This window comes from Gossypium raimondii, chromosome 7 (genome assembly GCF_025698545.1).
Source record: "Gossypium raimondii isolate GPD5lz chromosome 7, ASM2569854v1, whole genome shotgun sequence".
Taxonomy (NCBI): domain Eukaryota; kingdom Viridiplantae; phylum Streptophyta; class Magnoliopsida; order Malvales; family Malvaceae; genus Gossypium; species Gossypium raimondii.
The window spans coordinates 45,168,762-45,185,199 of NC_068571.1; the positions used below are offsets into that span (position 1 = coordinate 45,168,762).

Consider the following 16,438-nt stretch of genomic DNA (forward strand, 5'->3'; position numbering starts at 1 on the left):
AATTTTTATATACACATATATATAAATACATATTTCAATACATATATATACTTACCTATATTTTTATACTTCATAACTTTAAACATATATACATATATACTCTTCTTATTTTCATAATTATATAGATATATACATGCATATATATATTTTTATATTTTATGATTCTTACATATATATATATATATATATATATATATATATATATATATATATATATATATATATATATATATATATACAAACATATATATACATATATGTTATTATTGTTTCACTTGATGTTTATTTATTTATTTGTTTATATGTCCATTATTATCTTTTAAAAAAATGTTTTAGTTTTATGTATTTATTTACTTGTTATGGTATATACATAATTGATTTATTTTATTTTATTTTGTTTTTCTCATATTATTTTTACTTACATTATCATAATTGTTATTCCGTCATATATAATTTTTACCCAAATTCGTAAAAAAGGAGAAAATTTTGAAAATAAAGGCAATACTCGGTATTTGAGATCTTCGAGAGAATTGAGCCCTAATGTATTGGGTTCTAATTTTCTTCGTTAATCTAAATAATCGAAAATGTTCTTTAATAAAAAAAAACATGAATAAAAAACTCATTATCGAAAATTCAATACGTTGTATCCTAACGCATTGGATATGACACGTTATTTTCTCGAGATAAAATTTTTTCTAAAAAATAATAATAATGACAATATTCAATGTTTAGAATTTTGAGAAATTATGCCCTAACGTATTGGACTACGATTTTTTTATCTGACTTAGACAATTGAATATCCTTTTAAATTTTATTGCACGAGTTTTTAGATAAGCTCATTTTTGAGGAATATGAAAAATCATACCCTAACTCGTTGAGTATGATATTTTTTCTCTTAAAGGAGATGGTCTTAAATGGCTAATTTGATTTATCCAAGTTTTTAATACAAGAATCGTATTTTAAAATCTTTCAACCTTTGACATTAAGACATTAATTAATCAACTAGGTACCAATTTTTAGAGGTTACGATGGTGCTAATCCTTTCTCGTACGTAATAGACACCCAAACCTATTTTTCTGAACTTCGCAGATTAAAAGCATTGTTTTAATAAATCTAAACCATTTATTAAAAACAACTGTTTTACAAGGTGACCCAATCACACCTCATCAAAAAAGATTGGTGACGACTCCCACATTCGTTTTCATTTTTCAAAACCCAAGTCGACCCCGTTTTATCAAAAAAATTGTGCCAACACTCATGATCCTATTTTTTACATACTGTGTCCGTGTAGTATCTAAAGAGTACTAAGTAACGAGGCAGCCAACAACGAATTAACCAAAGAACAAAGGAATATAACAAATATTATTGACAGTATAAACGAGGACTAATGTCATAAATACAAAGGCATAATATAGAGTCTCACCTATGTTACAATCCCTAAACCAGAACCAGGCTCTTGCTGCCTACCAGGAAGGGCTCTTTTTTCCCTAACAATCTAACTGGCTTTTGCTTTAATCATTAAAGTTGCTTTGAAGATGAAACTTACCATTGTGCAGTAAATGGCATTGGACAGCAAGAAACTCGTGCAAGATTGAAGCATCCATGAATGACTATTGGAACATTCGAAGGAAATTGTTTGCGTATGCCATCGGTTTAACATCGGGGTGAGGCTGAAAATCACAGAGTAATGATGTCAAACTTGTTTTCATACTTTCTAGGAGGGAAATGGTTGTTGAAAATTGAAGGAAACACAAAACTACTAACCACTGCAGAGAATGTAACAATATTCGGCTTCAAATCGGGGGCTTCAAACCGAATATATGCACCCTTGTTACCCATCTGAAACCATCAAATTTTCAACCAACATTTTATGGAAATGAGAAAAACATGATTCAGACAGTTCAATGATGACTTGTAGTAGAATACAACAAAAGTTATTTGGTGTCAATTCCTAAAACAGAACAACCAAATCATTCGGATTAATCTTCAAACATAATGAGAATTAAAAAGAGATCAAAAGATAAGAGGCATTGGGGGAAAGCACCGGATGTGGCTGTGGAATTTGAAAAGGCCAAAAAATCCTCATGCAGAAATCTAATTAAATTTCAAGAACAAATTACTCTCAGAAGTAATTTCACCAAACTGCACAAACTTGATGTTCATACAATACAACTGATGTTGTCTGCAACTTTTCATTAACCCCTCTTAATGTAGTTCACTTGAAAATGACCACGCAATGCAGATTAAAATGGAGAGAACACAGTGTACATGAAAGTAAATACATACCATAGATTTCAAAGAAGAAAGTCAGGTAGCAGCCACACACACCATACCCAACGAATAACTGAGACTGATAAACTTCAAATTTCCACATCAATTGCTTTGTAATATCGGTTATAAGCTAATATTGTCGGTTCTGATTATCTAATAACACTTGGTTAAGATTAAGAGGGCTCAAAGTACAAGAAGACGGTGCAACTTAATATAGTCAACAGTTAATACTAGTTTACTAAGGATAAGCAGTTAAAGTAATCCAAGACTGCAGAATGCTTCATAAAAATGAAGCTGGCAAGATAACAGAACTCAAACGGCTATTTGTGCATAGACTATCCAAATGAGATGATTATAGAAAGCTGCAAGGATAAATTTTATTTTTCATTACTGGATGATCCTATTTATAACAAATTTAAGATTCAATTACCTGATCACAGTAATTTGGTGCAGAAAAGATGGTTATAAGTTTACCATCATGCTCGATTTCATAACCTTCATCTTTTACTTCATGAGAGCGCACAATCAAGTCTGTTAATTAAGCAAACAAGATCTCCAAAATCAATAACTAATTCCTTTCTTGTCACTGAAAATGGCACACAAACTAACAGATAAATACCTAGATTGTTATCCTGCAAAAATTTTCTTGTCACATCCGCACCGAAAGAAAGACCTACTCCCCTCTTGCTAGGACCTCTTCCAGGGAAAGGTTGTGGATCACTCCAAAGCAATTCGCACATCAACCCTGATGAAATCAGTAGAGAACCGTGAGATATACAATAGAACATATCATTATTTAAGTTTAGTACCGTTTTTGCTCCTCAAATTATTTCAATTTCTTCATAGATTTGCAAATTTAGATAATACTTTTTATTTTACATGAGAACTAAATTATATAATAGTGTTAAAATGATTTAAAATCAATAAAATCTATATTTGAAAGAAAGGAATTTACAATTTTAATTATATTTTCTGATATAATTGAAGTTTTATATGATAAATTAAGATCGATAAGTTTCAAATTAAAAACAGTGATTTAGGTAATTGCAAGGTAATTCAAGTAAAATCATAGCTTTGTTATAAAAATTATTAGAAATAAAAAGAAAAAGGGAATAAGGTATTTTAACCTACACAAAAGTTTCACGCCCTTCAATTCCATCTAATAAATTAATATTAAAAAGCCAAATAAGTCAATAAATAAAAGATAAATATTCAACCACATTAAACTCAACATGAAAATAATTCAAATCTATACTTTACAAATAAATTAATATTAAAAACCAATAAATAAAAGATGGAAATTCAAATACATTAAAACACAATGTGAAGTAAATCTATACTTTAAAGTTAAATTTTATTAGGGAAAAAAGTGGAAAGCCATTTATGACTTTCAAGTTTCACACCTCGTAAGTCACATTTATATATTGTATAGATAAATATATGGATTATATTGGAGAAACATCCCTACTAATAAAAGGGATGAATAAATACACATAGGCAACTTAGTTGCTAAACCTAAGAAAAAAAATCAATAGTTCATGACTTACAAGAAATTGCACCAAGCATTGCAGAAACTGAAGGAAATATAACAAAAAAACACTGTTGAGTTTACCTTCCTCAGGAGGCTCACAAAACCGATCTACTGCTTTGATGTCAGAGAGTTTCACCCCATCAACACTAAAAAGGCCTCCATGAACAACAAAAACCTTTTGATTTATTACATGCGCCAAAGGCAAACAACAGAATACTTCTGCAAAGAGCTCCACAAATTTCTCACTCAGCTTCGACCTGACCTCACCCTCAAAACCATATATCTTGTTCATGCTCCTACTCTCGTGATTTCCTCTAGCAAGATAAATAGCTGAAATTATCAAGTTAGATGCAGCAAAGTGAAACAAAGGTTGCATATGCTTCATACTAATAGGGAACACCAAGCCCTGAAGACCAGTTTTGAGAGCTTCCAATCAAAGCTATCAATTTAGATTGTCTAGTCAAGATAATCAATATAGAAGCATTCAATCACAAAAATCAGTTTAGATTATAGATGGCCTGAAAGAAGTGCCCAGATAAAGCTCCTTAATATTCCAGTGTCAACTTGGTGCAAGCAAGTAAGATTGGAAGAGAATTAATGAAGATTGGAAAAGATGCATCTAAAATATCTGAAACCAACAAGATTGAAAATGTTAATCAAAGGGAAAACAGGGAGGGAAAGAAGTGAAAAAAAGGACTAAGAACAATACATATAACAGGCAGGGAGGAAATAGAGTGTTGGAATCCCTATAATTAAGGATAGAAATCTGTTGGAATCCCTTGTAAATAGAAACTAATCTCAGTTACTGATTCTTAGGAAATTAGGATTTGTTCCCCTTAAAATGATTATTCCTCTCTTTATAATCTGTAAAAAACTAAAGCAGTAGAATAACACAGAACAGAATTTTTCCTCAGAGTTTTTTCGTGGCATCAGGGCTTTAGGATTCATTCGATCCTATTTTTTCCTCTAATTTCCCTTCCTAAAAATTCCTTCGGTTTAGTCCTCCAATGGGTGATATCAATGAAAATTTCTCTGAAACTGAGACATCACAAATAACTCAGAATATCAATCAGTGAATCACTCAAGGTGAAATTAATTCCTCCACTACTGCTGATGATGTTCTTGATGTTCGCTTAACCAAAACACAGCTTGAGACTCTCCATAAGATACTTGGTACTCCCACTACTCATGGATCTCTAGCCACTCAAGGTACTGCCCTCAACATTGCTTTTGAATCTAATAATCAATCTCCTTGGATACTCGATTCGGGCGCCTCCGATCACATGACAGGTGACTCCACGTTGTTTCACACCTACACTCCTTGTCATAACAAATCCCGAATCCGCATAGCTGACGGTTCTTACTCACCTGTGGCTGGAATAGGAGAAGTACAAATGACAGAGAGTTTTTCTCTCGATAAAGTCCTACATGTCCCAAACTTGTCCTGTAATTTACTTTCAATTAGTAAACTTACTAAGGATGAAAAAGTTCTTGCTGAATTTTCTGCAATTGGTTGTGTGATACAGGAACAGAAATCGGGGAGGATGATTGGCACTGCTAAAGTTGATGATGGACTATATATTTGGAATAAAAACAGTACACAAGGGGGATTGGCTCTATCCACTTCAAAAGAGGACACTATTATGTTATGGCACCGTAGGTTAGGACATCCAAACTTTGTGTATTTGAAAAAACATCTTCCGCTGTTATTTCGAAATAAAAGTATTAATTCCTTGAAGTGTGAAATTTGCCAATTATCTAAACATACCCGTGTGTCATACCCATTAAAACCACATATTCAGTCCCAACCTTTTTCGTTAATCCATAGTGACCTATGGGGAGCCAGCCGAGTGAAAAATATTACAGGGGCTAGATGGTTTATAACATTCATTGATGATCATACTAGGGTCTGTTGGGTCTATCTACTCAAAGAAAAATCTGAAACACCCAAAGTATTCCAAAATTTTCACTCAATGGTTCGAACCCAATTCAACTCTACCATACATACCCTCCGTACTGACAATGGGAGAGAATACTTCAACTCTGTCTTAAGTCCATACCTTTCTAACCAAGGCATTATACACCAAAGCTCTTGTCCTGACACTCCTCAACAAAACGGGATCTCTGAGAGAAAAAATCGTCATCTCCTTGATGTGGCTCGAGCCATAATGTTCACTATGGATGTTCCAAAATACTTGTAGGGAGAAGCTGTCCTCACTGCCTGTTATCTCATAAACCGAATGCCATCAAAGATCCTCAATTTCCAAACACCTCTAAATACTCTTTTAAAGGCCTTCCCTCTATTTCATGTTCCTAATCTCCCAGCCAAAATATTCGGCTGTAAAGCTTTTGTCCATAGCCATCAACCAAATCAATCCAAACTTGATCCTCGAGCCCACACCTGCATCTTCATTGGATATTCCCCTACACAAAAAGGCTATAAGTGTTACTCACCAACATTGCGCCGAATGTTTGTCTCTCGGGATGTTACCTTCTTTGAAAATGAACCATACTTTGCAGCATCTCATCTTCAAGGGGAGATTTTTAATGAAGATGAGACCCTTAATACTCTCCTCATTATACCTCCTGATCCTACTACTACTATCACAAACAAACCTATCTCAGATTTAGTTGTTGTTTCCTGCAAAGAAGAATTTAACACCGTCCTTCCCAATAACAATACCTCCATCAAGTACAATGACCACCGATCAAGGAAAACAAAGAATACTGAGTTTACTCCGATGGAATCGTTCTCCGAACCGACATGAAGATGCAATTACATCTCCAACCGAGAACTGTTCTTAAACAGAAGTCCCACCTACGTCACCATCCATCTATCTTCCAATTGCAGTTCGAAAGGGTAGAAGGAGTTGCACTCAACATCCTATTTCTCGGTTTGTATCCTATGGAAATTTATCTCAGTCTTACAAAGCTTTTGTGACTAATGTTGATTCTGTAAAAATTCCAAAAAATATAGAAGAGGCTCTTGAATCAGCTGAGAGGAGACAAGTCGTGATGGAAGAAATGAAGGCCCTCAAAAACAATGAAACATGGGAAGTCTCGGATCTACCTAAAGAGAAAAAAACCGTAGGGTGCAAATGAATTTTCACTACGAAATTTAAACCCGATGGCCGTACTGACCGATACAAAGCTCGACTTGTGGCTAAGGGATTCACCCAAACTTATGGTCTCGACTACAACGAGACGTTTGCACCAGTTGCCAAGCTAAACACTGTTCGGTCTGCTATATCTCATCGCCAACCTTGATTGGCACTTGACTCAATTGGATGTAAAAAATGCTTTTCTCAACGGGGAATTAAATGAGGAGGTGTACATGGATTTCCCACCCGGGTTTGAAGAAAACAAGGACCAAGTGTGTAAGTTGAAGAAGTCATTGTATGGGCTGAAACAATCTCCACGAGCGTGGTTCAGCCGATTTGCAAAAGCTATGACTAACAGAAATTACATTCAAGGACAGGCAGACCACACCATGTTCTACAAGCACTCGGAAGAGGGTAAATGCTGCATCCTTATCGTTTATGTCGACGATATAATATTAATAGGAAATGACTCGAGCGAAATTTTGAGATTGAAAGAATTTCTTGGTACAGAGTTTGAACTTAAAGACTTGGGGAGTCTTAAATATTTTCTTGGTATGGAGGTAGCAAGGTCGAAAAAAGGTATCTTCATTTCCAAAAGGAAATATGTTCTTGATCTACTGTCAGAAGTTGGTTTGATGGGCAGCAAACCAGCCGAATTCCTATGGAGTTTAACCTTAAATTGGGAACTAATGAGGATGGAGAAGAAATCGATAGGGGAATATATCAACGTCTAGTAAGAAGGCTCATCTACCTATCTCACACCCGTCCAGACATAGCCTTCAGTGTGAGTGTTATTAGTCAGTATATGCATGCCCCGAGGGAGAAGCACCTGGAAGCTGCATATAGAATACTAAGATATCTAAAAGGAACTCCTGGTAAAGGCCTGTACCTCAAGAAGACTGTCAACCGAAGCGTGGAAGTCTACATTGATGCAGACTGGGCAAGTTCTATTAATGATAGACGCTCTATAAGCGGCTATTGTAGTTATGTTTGGGGTAATCTCATGACGTGGAGGAGCAAAAAACAGTCTGTGGTAGCACGCAGCAGTGCAGAGGCAGAGTATCGAGCACTATCTCATGGCATATGCGAAGGAGTTTGGATACAAAGACTTATGGGAGAACTAAAAGTGCCTTACACCAGACCTATGAAGATGTACTGTGACAACCAGGCTGCTGTCAGCATAGCACATAATCCTGTGCATCATGATCGGACCAAACATGTGGAAATAGATCGTCACTTTATAAAAGAAAAAATACACTCGGGAGAAGTATGCATCACCTACCTACCTACTAGACAACAAGTTGCAGACATATTAACTAAAAGTTTGAACAGAAACATGTTTGAAGAACTTATTGGCAAGCTGGGTTTGATTAACATCTACACTCCAGCTTGAGGGGGAGTGTTGGAATCCCTATAATTAAGGATAGAAATCTGTTGGAATCCCTTGTAAATAGAAACTAATCTCAGTTACTGATTCTTAGGAAATTAGGATTTGTTCCCTTTAAAATGATTATTCCTCTCTTTATAATCTGTAAAAAACTAAAGCAGTAGAATAACACAGAACAGAATTTTTCCTCTGAGTTTTTTCATAGAGAATATTGGAAATAGGGTTCACCTGATGGACACATGCACTTAAGTGCAAACAGGGTGAGGATGACCTCAACGGAGAAAGATCCTCTATCCACAAAGTCACCATTAAAGAGATATGGATTCTCTTCAGATGGGAGACCATTAAGCTCAAAAATATTTATCAAATCGTAGAACTGTAAAAAAAAGAAAAGGAAAAATAAACACATTAATAAACAAACACCACTAATAGAAAGAGAAAATATAACCAATAAAATGAGGCATGTTAATTACGTCTCACCATTAGACATATTAATATAGCTGTGTTGTTCAAAAAAAAAAAAAACATAGCTGAAACTGAGAGGAAAGTCAGAAAAGCAACAAACTATGAGCATTCAACATAACTGGATAGTAGCGTTATACATCACCATGTCATTCAAGTGCATGCATTTGTTTTCTATTAACAAGTAATATACCTATATAGACTCTGTCAATTGACCTTACCTGGTAAAAACATATCTTACAGATAAAACATAAAGATTATTAATTTGTGAAATTACCTGGCCATGTACATCACCGCAGACAGTGAAATGACTGCCATCAGGAACATTAATATCAACAAGAGAAGGCTGAGATCGAAGCATTTCTCTCATTTGTAAGACAATCTGGAATGCATATCTACACCAAAAACATTATTCAACAAAAGATATTAGCAATATAGCATGAACAAAATCCATAACTGCACTCGCTAAACATACCTTTTATGCAAACACTTTTGATTCTTGAAGTCATCCATCATTTTCTTAACAAAATCCAAAGTAACATCATCTCCCTCTATCTTTGCACCTGAATATTGTGGCTCCACCTCTATAATGGAAACAAAATAACAATTCCATTAATGCACAGGGACAAAACTTTTATTAAGAAACTTCCATGAATTCAAAGAAAACAGCAACAACATTCAGTGGCTCCAAAATAGATAAACAATTACTTTCCACATTTTGCATTTTATCTGCATTCAAGTCCATAAATCTTTTCAACATAATACATGCGAAGTGCAATCTATAAAAACGTAAATAGATTAAGCAAGTCCACTCCTTTCTGCCTTATGAAAATAAATGATGTCAGGTAGGATTTCTTAAGACGATTCTTATAAGGGTGAAAAGAAAAAATTAATTTTTTCAACAAATAAAAGGGCAGAGAAAGAGGTTTTCTACTAAATTGCTGAGTGAGAATGCATCAATATTTTTAGTGAATTCACCAATATAATCCTTAAGCGTGGTTAACTACTTCTCCAGAAGAACAGATTTCCTGACTGGTAACTGAAAATATGAGATTTTGTTGTAGTACTTCAACATTATACTTTGAGCTAAAACTGTCAAACCTAAGTCAAGCATTTAACTCTCAGTAAAGACACCACTACCAGTGGATCCACCCCACCACCATGTCCCTAGAACCACCACCACTACTGCTGCCACCATTGTGGCTGCTGCTGCCCCCAGCATCATCGCTAGTACTGCCACAAATGCTACTGCAACTGCCGCTATGCCCACTTGGGTGGGCATGGATGATGACCCAGGACTCGTCCCTATTATGATACAATATGTTAAAATAATATAAATGATGATTAACCATAAATTTTATACTAGTTGATAAAAGGTACCCATTGTAAATTTAATCCTAGAATTAAAGCAGATCAAGCTGACCGGAAACATCTCAAAGCCCAACATCAACCTTAAAACTAGCAAAAGCCTGTAGGCGGGCTTCTAACAGAAATGATTGGAGATCCAGCAGACCTAATCAGTAAGAACACATAATCTGGTTACCTAAAGATTATTATGTTGTGTTATAGAAAGAGAGTACAAACCACCTCGCAAAAATTCTGGATCTTAAACCAGAAGAATATACAGAGCAGCATCAGCCATTCTGTCAATTTACCACTTTTCTCATAATGAATACTATTTTAAGCTTTTATCATTAATGAAAGCAATCAAACTCAATACCAGACTAATCTCGCCTCACAATTTTATTCACAATCAGCACAGTTAAAGAGGCACTATGTCACACCTTAGACCCCTCTGGTGAGACATTTGATCAAGTGCATTTAGACATGCTTTTTCGTAAGGCACTGAGCACAAAAAAAGCCTCTCTAATTGAAGTTCTCTTTAATTTTTTTATTGTTCTCATTAAATGTACCTTTAGTAGAAACACAAAGAGACAATATCAATCTCTCTAGTCTGTATTTCTGAATGATTATAGTATTCAGCAGCAAACACAGGACCATAAAGAAATCATACATATTGGCCGACAAAACAAGAAAAATTTGCTGGTAATCCAAGATAAACTGGAGCACTATCAGAATTATATATCTTAAGCTTATTTTACATACAAATACAAAAACACATAGATAAACATATTTTTCATTACTTCACACAGGTGAGCGCCTTTTTGCAACTTGTGCCCTTAATAACATTGTTCATTAATATAGTTTCAAATTACTCATTAAATTATGTTATGATGCCAAACATATAAATTTCCCTTTTAATAATAAAACTGCCCTGCAGAATCAGCCACTATGGAATCATAAACAGCTGACCAGCAGGCCAAACCACTTCAGTAAAGATAACATAAAACTTGACCAGAAACCTAAAGGTATAACTGATCACCAAAAATTCAACATTCCACCTCCAAGAAGGAGCAAAAATAAAATATTTCACAACCGAAGTAGTTTACAGTCCACAGAGAACTTAAATATATTAGGAATCCTTGAAAAATTAGGATCTATAATAACTAGCATGTGGATTCCGCCATCTAAAGAAATGTTATTCCTTATCATTTGAAAGAGGGGGCAGGGAAAGCTTGTTTTGTTAGCTTTGAAAAAAGAAATATAGATTACACACGTACAACCTAAAGTAGAGAAGCAGAAAAACTACAATATTCAGAGAGTATAACGATCATAAAAAAGATTCAGCTCAAGTCCATATTTTATCAATAACAACAAAAGACTTCCACAAGAAAATTCCAGCCTCAATAGGCCCAGAAATAGCCAAATTTTTTTTACCAGTTCACTTATCCATAACAAACAATAAAAAGAGTATGTTTTCTATAGACCACTCACCTGCTAATCAAAATGTAAAGACTTCACAAGAGTGTTTAAGAAGCAAGCAAGTTTTTTCTGTTATATTATTTTTTTACTATACCCTACGAGGACATGTCAGACAGCTAACCTGCCAAAGTTTTTAATCTCCACTGGCAGCAGATTAGATAATTCTAATAATGATGTTACCAATTAAGTTGTATGAGAAGCAGAGAGATTCTTGATAGGAAATATGAAGTTGAAAGAAGAGGGTAAAAAGGTAAAATCATAACTTCAGAAGGCAGTATTCCTTTCAACCATTCCAGGTTCATATATGTTACAGGGAAAATTAATCATACTAAATTGCTGAACCACAACTTTAACAGTATGCTATAGATATCTGAGCATCTTTTATTTTAAAATTTTCTATTACCCATAATTGCAAAAAATAAACAGCAACCTAACGAATAGCATATCAACATGGAAGAACATTTACAGAAGACATCTAAGAATACATAAATTAGGGAATAAATGTTAGAAGTAAAGGGAAAGGGAAATTACCTATGCTATGGTAATCAATAGAGTCAGCTACAAAACGCCTCTCAGACTCAGGTACAGAAATTGCTTCTTCAAATTTTAATTTCATTACTGCTTTCTCACATTCCTTTAATTTCTTGGTAGCATCAGGATCATTGGGACAAATCTTTTTGACCTGAGTCCAAAATGGGGAAAATAATTTACAGACAACACAAACCACATTTCACATGTTATAATGCTCAGCAATTATTCGTCTTTCCTTTGAGAAAGAGAGAAGGATAGACAGAAGACACAAAATAAGTATGCGCAATACAGAAAGCAACTTCTGAAAACTTCAGAAGTATATATTTAACTTGCAATAAACCCCTCCAGGTCCATATATTATCAACTTTTAGATTAGATCAAATAAACCACATGCAAGGCATAAATTTCACTAGACCATTATCAGACAGCATGAGGTAGGAAAAATGGATCCCTCTGCTAGTGTATTAATCACAGTATTTCACAATGATCTCAGGTAAAACAGCTACAACACAACCATAGATGTTTGGCCACTTGGAACAAATGCATTCATATATCAAGCTCGTAACCCAAACAATATCTAATAATGGAAGGGGGAACAACTAGATAAATTCTGTCATAAAAGAAGAAAAATTCCAAAATAATCCCAGATTCAAAAAGCCAACATAATATCTAATAAAGTGAAAATTACTTATTGAAAGGGGACATTTTTATACAACAATAGATGGCAACCTCTTTATGCAAGAACTTCAACAGAGACATGAAACAAGCATATTTTGCAATATTACAACCTTGGAAGACATAATACCTGTTGAAAATCCTTCAGCGCTTCCTTAAACTTCCCCATTGCGAGATAAGCAGCACCACGTCTGTAATAACCCTGTAAGTTCAAGAACCATTAGAAAAAGAACAAAAATGGATTCTGCACATAACTGATTGTTTCAGTAGAAAAGGCATGCCTTTGAATATTTAGGATCAACTTCAATTGCCTTCGTAGCATCCTGTATGGCACTACCATACTCTTCCAGTTTGGTGTGAGCAAATGCACGATTTGCCCAGTATACTGCATTCTGACTATTTAGCTCTATTGCCTGTGTGTACAAGTCAATGGCCTGACCATACTTGTTGGCTGGAAAAATGCAAACCAAATCAACAACCTTAGCACAATTAAACACAATGAAATTGCAAACATATATGCATTAAACTATCAACACATTCTCTTGGACACTTGAACTCATCAATATTCAATAAACAATTAAAAAGCCGCAATACTGAAGCACTGTATTCTCGTCATGTCAGTACCTTTAAATGCTTCATTTGCTTGGACTTTTATTTCCTCGGCTTGTGATACATTAGAACTTTCATTATCCATACTTGGAATAACACTTTGTCTTTGTTAACTCGAGGACTATCCTTTTTATAAAACTCTGCATCATCCATGACAACATTAAATAAACAACAGAATAGCAAACCACCACGCTTTCATCTCGGGAAACAATATCATCCTATACAATAGCTAACATCCATAAGAAAAAGTACCGTAAAACTTAGAAATTACAATGCCTAAAATACACTATAAAAAATGATAAATCTAAAATTATCCACTTACAACATTTTTTAAAAAGCTAATAAACTAAAAAAGTACTAAAAAATCCAGCGTTTTTCTAAGATATTAAAATTTTGATATCCGGGAAAGAAATTCAACTTTTTTACCTAAAAGAAGAGAGTTGCATCTGGTGATGAGGGGAAGTATAACCAAACAGAGGATTTAGCAATTTCAAGCAACCAATCAAAGAAGAATCTTTAACAGTTTTAGTTAAGTAAGGGAAAAGCCAAGGTAGATTATTAGTCAAGAAGAAAGTAAATTACCTGGAAACTAGAAAGGAACAAATCAGGTATAATCGAGCTTGACTCGAGAAAGAAGAGAAAAGTTGTTAGTTAAATGACAGCGAAACCCTAGTTAAAGCGAGAGAAACTTGTATTTGTTTTTCAGTTTTTCTTTTTTTGGTTCAATTATTTTCAGTTTTCAAAGTTATTGTAATTTTGTTTATTTTATGATTTTTATGGTTGTCTAATAAGTTTTATGCTTTTCTTGCGAAGAAATCTAGGAAAAAGTCTATTGGAAAAAAATCTAGGAAAAGGAAAGCCTAGAGTTTTTGATTCATCGTGAATTCTAAAAAGAAAAGAAAAGGAGTTAATCTAGATCGATAAAGTAAGTTTAAATCCCAAATTTTGTTGTGCTGATTGTAAATATTTGAGCCTAAAATTTAAGTCAGTAATAATTTGAATTCGCCAAAATCTGAATTTATCAAAATTTAATTATTTAATTATTTATAAATTTAATTTAAAGTTAACTGAAAATAACTTTCAAAAGATATTTTCTATATTTTCAATAATTTATATATCAACGGAAAGTAAATTATTTTTACTATAAAATGATTTACTCTATTGAAAAGTGTAAATAATTTTTTTAAAACTTCTGTGATTTTAGTTTTATATAATAAATTATATTTTAATAAATTTTATTTTTATTTTTAAAATATTTAAAATTAATAAAATATTAATATAAAATATTATAATTTTCAATATTATTAAATATAGATATTTAATTATCTATATTTAATCATATAATAAATTATTGATATAATTTAGTATTTTAATAAATTATTTAATATTTTAGTTTTTAATAATAAACTTTGAAAATAATAATTTTACAATAAATATATTTATGTGGTGTTTGTTTTACAAAGAAAATCGTAAAATATAAATTTAATTAAACAAAAAACAATAAGAAAATTTCATATGTATGTTTGTTTTATTTAAAACAATTTTGTGAAATATTTTTAAAAATCATCAAATAATGTAAAATATTTTATACAAATTCATCCAAACCTTTTCAAAAAATAAGTAATTTTCTAAAACTATTTTCAGATAAACAAACAAACGAAGTGTAAAACTCAAAAAATCTCAAATCTATAATTCAATAGGTAGAATATACGTTGATAATTAATATAATATATAATAACATTACAAAATAAAGTTATCGAAAACGTTAATTATGAATATAAAATGTTTTTAATGTAATAAATAAATATACAAAATTAATAATGATTCAAATGTAAGAAGTTAAATTTTATTTACATTCGTTTAATAATATAATGCAACAATTTTTTTTTTGTAATTCTCACACATGATTAAAAATGATGTATTACGTAACATTAATAAAAGGGTAATCTACAAAAATAGTCACTTTTGTTTGCCTCAAGTTACATTTTAGTCACTTATGTTTGAAATGTTACGTTTTAGTCACTTATGTTATTATTTTGTTACGAAGTGATCACTCTACTGTTAAGTTCCGTTATCTCTAACGGTAATCCTATGTGGCAGTCCAACTAGATTTTAAGTGCCACATTGTATTTCTAAATGGGATGAAAATAGATTTTAACCAAAAATTAGAGATATTGGGTGTAATTTAACCAAAATTAGAGAGGCTATGTTTCCTTCATTCATTCATTCCCTCCCTTTTATGTTTTTAGCAGTGAAAAATTTCAAAGGAAAAATTAACATCATTTGGTATTGATCTAACCTTCAGAAAAAGAAAAAAAGAAAATGCCTTCAACACCCAAAAAGGGTCCAAAATCCAAGCATAATTCATATTCAAAAAATCCTTCACTGAACTCCATACTCGAACCACCCCAAAGCTTATTCCCTTAAAAAGCCGAGTTCTTGCATCTCATTACCGTACTTGCAATCGCATCCGCTGTAGCTCTCTCCTATAATTACTTCCTTACCTTCTTTACCTCCACCTCTAAACCCTTTTGTGATAGTAACTTAGACCCCATCGATTCATTCTCAGGTATAATTCTTTTATCCCCCATTCTTTTTTGGGTATTTATTTGTTTTTATTTAACTTTGCTTTCTGGGCATATTTTATTATGATTTTGTATTCATTCTGTTTGTTTAATTTGGGTTTTGTTTGTATTTTTAGCTATGGGAGCTTTTTATTCGGTTTGTTGGTTGATATGAATTTGTGGGTAACTTGAGATTTTCAAGTTTTTTGCTCATAATGTGTCAATCAATGTTTGGGTATCTCATGATATTCAATTTCATATAATATCACATGTATAATATAGGAAATTATGTATCCTAGAAACTGTACATTACTGATGTCTATTGTTCTAAATATGTATATGTTTGTGTTCGAGAAAATGATATTTGGAATGATTTAGACAGACACAACTTGATGCAAAATGTTGGTTCAGACCATACCACATATGTGTATATGAAAAGAAGGGCAATAGAGACAATAGTTAAATTATTGGAGACAAGAACAAA

At 32.9% G+C, this 16,438-nt stretch overlaps 1 protein-coding gene and 1 long non-coding RNA gene across 5 annotated transcripts; one reads left to right on the forward strand and one right to left on the reverse strand.

Annotated features, from left to right (window-relative positions):
- Positions 1 to 1,331: 1,331 nt before the first annotated feature.
- LOC105788419 (serine/threonine-protein phosphatase 5) lies at positions 1,332 to 14,199 on the reverse strand. 4 transcript variants are annotated; one of them, XM_052633400.1, is made up of 14 exons: positions 13,973 to 14,199; positions 13,406 to 13,530; positions 13,063 to 13,232; positions 12,912 to 12,983; positions 12,107 to 12,257; positions 9,872 to 10,057; positions 9,228 to 9,336; positions 9,030 to 9,147; positions 8,519 to 8,666; positions 3,884 to 4,132; positions 2,891 to 3,016; positions 2,702 to 2,802; positions 1,765 to 1,839; positions 1,332 to 1,670 (listed from the first exon to the last, which is right to left on the reverse strand). In XM_052633400.1, the coding sequence occupies exons 2-14, from the start codon at positions 13,473 to 13,475 to the stop codon at positions 1,611 to 1,613; spliced, it is 1,635 nt and encodes a 544-aa protein (XP_052489360.1). In that variant the 5' UTR covers positions 13,476 to 13,530; positions 13,973 to 14,199; the 3' UTR covers positions 1,332 to 1,610. The 4 variants fall into 4 exon arrangements, with proteins under 4 accessions (XP_052489360.1, XP_012470772.1, XP_012470786.1 ...); XM_012615318.2 differs by having other exon boundaries at positions 9,890 to 10,057; positions 13,973 to 14,198; XM_012615332.2 differs by having other exon boundaries at positions 9,893 to 10,057; positions 13,973 to 14,195.
- LOC105788498 (uncharacterized) lies at positions 4,773 to 5,644 on the forward strand. Its single transcript, XR_001132056.2, has 2 exons — positions 4,773 to 5,011; positions 5,093 to 5,644. It is a non-coding gene; the product is annotated as an uncharacterized LOC105788498 (long non-coding RNA).
- Positions 14,200 to 16,438: the final 2,239 nt, after the last annotated feature.

Excerpts from the sequence above, each read along its gene's own strand:
- LOC105788419 (XM_052633400.1), bottom strand. The coding sequence starts at position 13,475 with ATGGATAATGAAAGTTCTAATGTATCACAAGCCGAGGAAATAAAAGTC. Across the intron at positions 8,667-9,029 it reads GCGGTGATGTACATGGCCAG|TTCTACGATTTGATAAATAT; the intron begins GTAATTTCACAA and ends TTTTTTTTACAG. Across the intron at positions 1,840-2,701 it reads CACCAAATTACTGTGATCAG|ATGGGTAACAAGGGTGCATA; the intron begins GTAATTGAATCT and ends TGATGGTTTCAG.